The sequence below is a fragment of the Lolium rigidum genome, chromosome 7, assembly GCF_022539505.1.
Source record: "Lolium rigidum isolate FL_2022 chromosome 7, APGP_CSIRO_Lrig_0.1, whole genome shotgun sequence".
Classification (NCBI taxonomy): domain Eukaryota; kingdom Viridiplantae; phylum Streptophyta; class Magnoliopsida; order Poales; family Poaceae; genus Lolium; species Lolium rigidum.
Window position 1 is genome coordinate 64,294,671 of NC_061514.1, and position 4,612 is coordinate 64,299,282.

Here is a 4,612-nt window from a genome sequence, read left to right on the forward strand (position 1 = left end):
GAACATCAAGCTGCTGTTTTGCATAGCATCGACGCAACAAGTTCTGTAGAAAGAAACTACCCAAGCAAAAGACGTCTTCTTAATCCTTTCCTTTACCTTTTTGGCTGATCGGCAGCTACCTCTAAGGCCCCGCCCGATTCGTCGACCGAAAGGAGCGCAAAATAAAGGCGGCCGGATCGCTTGCTTGCTCTGCTCGCCTTGCTTTCACGAGCCTGGCGACTTGGACGAGAGCAAGGGATCTGACACGGCCGAGAGCTCCACCACGTCGTCCCAGCGCACCGGGAGGTTCAGGTCGATGAGGTCCAGCCCTTCGATCGCGGCCGCGGGGTCGGCGCCCGACGCGGCGGCCACGGCGGCGGCCGAGCAGAGCTGGGACCGCTTGTGCCCGCCCAGGGCCTTGCCCGACGGGAACGCGCGGGAGCAGTACTGGCACACGTGCGGCGCCTTCGAGCCATCCTCGCCACCGGCGCCATCGCATTCCGGCAATGGCTGCAGGTGGGTAGACACAGCACGAGGCGGCGGGTTCAGCGGGGGCGCGCAGCAGCCGCCGCGCCCGCCGCGCACGTGGCTGGCGCGGTGGCCGCCCAGGGCCTGGTACGACCGGAACACCTTCTTGCACGCGGGGCACTGGAACTCCGTGCGCCTCGGCGCCGCCGCGCGCGCCACGGCGCGCGCCCCTCCGCCGCCGTCGCTCCCCTCGTCGTCGTCGGAGTAGTAGTAGTACGGCCACGCCGTGGCCGCCGCCGGGGCGGCGGGCCAGGTGTCGCGGGACAGCATCATGAGGGACCGCGCGACGTCCTCCTCGGGCGTGGCGGCGTCCGACAGCGAGCTCACCGGCTCGGCGGCGTCGCCCGATCCGGCATGCGCCCTGCGCTTCTTGGCGCCCGGCGATTGCGGCGGCGGGTACTCCGCGTCGCTCTCGCGATCTGAGAAGCCGTCGGACTCGCCGAGCCGGACCCGGCGCTTGGGCTTCTCGCGGAGCACGTACGCCTGGACGGCCATCTTGGCGTCGGCGTCGTCGTCCCCGGCAGCGACGGAGGAGGAGGCCGACGAGATCTGCTGCGACCTGGCGGCGGCTGCCGCCAGGGAGTGGGAGCGCATGTGGCCGGAGAGGGCGCGCGGGCTGGCGAAGCGGCGGGCGCAGAGCTTGCATGTGTTCTTGGCCATGGCGATGGAGAGCTGGACGTGGCTGGAGATAGCTAAAAATACGAGCTTGGAGGAAGGAAACGGAGTGTGCGAGGGAGTAGGAGGGCCAGGAGGAGCCGCCTCCGTGGGGGTCTCGGGGAAGTTGGAATATAGCGCAACTGCCAAGCTTCCACCATCACATTTTTCCCTTTTGCCCCCCCTTGTTTTGTGGACGGCCTCCTCGTATGCCACTAGTATTCCGACCCGTATTGTGGAGTTATTATCTTTCAGAATCAATTGTATTTATGTATTTATTATTGGTAGTATATGCAGGAAATATACTACTCTACTGAATCTAATGATTTTGCTGTCAATGCGTGTGGTCCATTGCACATTCTTTGGTATAGTTGCATTGCACCGAATTACTCTTTTGGTAACGAGAATCAAGTCATTATTTGCTACCATATACGGGAATGATTGCACATATACGCCACTTCATAGTTTTCCATGGGAGGCATCTCCCTCCTCTCAATGCAGAAATTATGAACATTACTTTGGAAGGTGTCTAACTAGCACATGGCTGTCAATTCTTCCCTTTTCCGGACTTGCCCAATATAATCAAGGTTTTCCTTGTAAAACCACTGCACCAGAGCATCTCCAGTCGCGCATTCATACGACCTATAGTAATAGCATGGGCTGAGTATATAGAGGCGCCGACCCAGTAATAGCGCGGGATGGGCATATAGAGGCGTGCATGGGGTTGGCTCTTCCTGGCCGCGCCCCCAATAGGATATTGAAAATCGAAATTAAAAATTAGATTTTATTTAAATTTCCTTATAGATTACAAATTGATTTAAATAGCTGGTTCCTTGTCCTTGATGACACCACCATCGTCCCTGAGGTCGACGTAGTTTCCCACCTCCATAACGCGGAGGTCGTTTTGAGAGTTGACGAGGGCAGACCACAGTCTTGGGCTATCGTCAGGGTCTTCAGCGCTGTGCAACATCGCATGCCTCGTGGCGTAGGCCCTCTCCCATGACTACTCCTTGGCGTGCTGCTTCAGTGGGAGTCCTAGCTCCTTCTGCCTGTAAAACCGAAACTCAATGCCACCACATGGTGGTGCGGCCCGCTTCCTGCTAGGGGACAACGACTCCTCCTTGGCCTCCTCCTTCACCTCGCGCTTGGGGATGATGAAGGACATGGTCGCAACATCTAGGATGACGATCGCGTTGTCGATGACGAGAGCAACGTTGTCCCCCCCCCCGAAGCCTACCGCGGGGGCGAGGGCAGTAGAGCATGTAGTGGATCACCAGTGTTGTAGGTGTGCTCCATGACAGCGTCAAGGGTGCCCCTAGCACCCCTACCAGCACTCGCGGACGAGCTGGTTTAATTTGATTATTATCTAGATCTAGAGCCGAATTGAGTTTCCTACTAAGTTTCTATGTAGCATGACGTTTTTTTCGGACCTTTTTCTTCACATCTCATACCGTTGGATTCTTAAAACTTTTGTGCTCAAATTTTTGTAATCGTATTTTACGTATTATAAAGAGAAAAAAAATCGAGGTGTTGTTCCTCCTTGGCTGAAATTTTTAAAGTACTTAGTTTTAAAATTTTGTGTGGTAGAATTTCGTCTAGAATACTTTGTCTACAAAAAAGAAGAAGAAAAGCAAGGGCTCATGTCCTCCGGAAAGGACCAATTGATAGTCATAAGGGGACCAGTACACATAAAACTCAAAAATCGAAATAAAGAATGCTACTTCTTTTGATCCACATAAAGTATCATGATTTTAGTTTAAATTTGACTTAAAAAATAACTACGATACTTATTATGGATCGGAAGGACTAAAATTTTATCGGCAAGCCTCCACTTGTCTCTGGCCCTAGGGCCCCCGAAAGGTCGGGAAGGGGCCTAGGAGCGGGCGGGGCCGGCGGGAATTGAGGCGGCAACTAGGCGGGAAGGAAGAAGGGGGGGTGTCCTTCGCGCCAATGCCGCACACGTATGAGGATCGCCTCCGATTCGGTCCTAGAATACATTCTTGTGCGGGTTGGGAGGTCGCGTTTACTGGCCCCCTTATTTTTTTCATATAGTTTTAGAGAATATACAGAGTCTAGTGCAGCCATTTTTTCCTTCCAGAACTGCATACAAATGGTTTATATGTGAATTGGGGCACCATTAAGGGTCTACTAGAGATGCTCTAAGATGCTCTTAAGCAATGCAACCCGGATCAAGTGTTCCATCATCCACCTTGCTGTGGGCGTTGAGCGAGTTGAGTAGGGTAGATAAAGAGCCGAGAGTAGGGTGGGAACAAAGAGTAGGTGGCAAGAAGGTTGGGAGGGCCGGGGAGAAGGCTGTGAACAAAAGTGCATGTAATAAGGTGGAGTGTGGCTTGGGGAAATTAGTGAGTGGCAAATTAATCTTTCAGTTGTGTTGTGGGGATCTAAATTCGATGGCAATCGCACGCAAGTCACTAGCACTGCATCACTGTTTTTGCACCTTTTACAATTAAACTATGATCACGTTGCCGGGGGACGGGGGTGGTGGGAGCCAAAGGATCGCGGCACGTAGTACGTACTACCGTTGCTTACGCTGTCTCATCAAACTCGCTCGGAGATCATGGCGTTTCCGTCCTAACCGATCTCCCGGCCGGTTAACCTTTTTCATTCTCGTATGCAGCATCGAATCTCCCATCTATTTCTACCACGGCAGCGCCCCGGTACATGATTTCCGCTCGTTTTTTCTTAAAGTCCACTGATCCATTGATAGTCAACTATAATATGAAAATTGTAAAAGCAATAAAATTATAAATTGGTCTTTAGATCATCTAGGAACGACTACAAACATTAGCGCAACCAGTAGAAGTGTCGCCATTCTCGCCTCTCCATCACCGAAACAGGACATAGCTTGTCGTAGTAGAGCTTGTTGTAGCACACAAGCGAGAAGTCGTCGTGTTAAGTCTCCAAATAACCAACACGCCGGAGCAACAACCATTGCCAAAGATGAGATCCATAGATCCAAAGTCATTCTTCAAACAATGCCCGCAAAAACTGATAGGACCCCAGAAAACCCGTAGGACGCACAAATCCACGCACCCTCCACTCGGGCTAGATACACCACCGGAGCGAGGATGGAGTAGAGAGGACCTTATTCTGACTTCAAGATGTAACCGCCGCCGCACCATCTCGAAGAAGACACTAAATATAACCTAAACAAAAAATGAAGACTCTGCAGCCAGCGAGGGGCCGTGACCCGCCAAACCTCGAAAGCCCCAAGGCCACCGAGATGAGCAAACCACCGGCATTGCCGACGAGGGAGACAAAACCCTATATGGGTTTTAACGATGCTTTCCGTTCGTTAAAACTCAGTAGCGTGCAGGCGAGAGAGTAGAGCTATGTCCGTCTGTCCTTTCCAACTAGCTGGTTTCTCAGATGTATCTTTGCCACAGTGTAGTGTTGTTACCCGCCAAAACTCACCGACGAGCAGTGGTTA

General features: G+C 52.9%; 1 protein-coding gene across 1 annotated transcript; it reads right to left on the reverse strand.

The window, feature by feature from the left end:
* Positions 1-204: 204 nt before the first annotated feature.
* On the reverse strand, positions 205-1,167 carry LOC124670763 (zinc finger protein ZAT1-like). The gene has a single exon (XM_047207236.1). It carries the CDS (start codon positions 1,165-1,167, stop codon positions 205-207), a length of 963 nt encoding a protein of 320 aa, XP_047063192.1.
* Positions 1,168-4,612: the final 3,445 nt, after the last annotated feature.

Coding starts and splice junctions, on each gene's coding strand:
- LOC124670763 (XM_047207236.1), bottom strand. CDS start 1,167: ATGGCCAAGAACACATGCAAGCTCTGCGCCCGCCGCTTCGCCAGCCCG.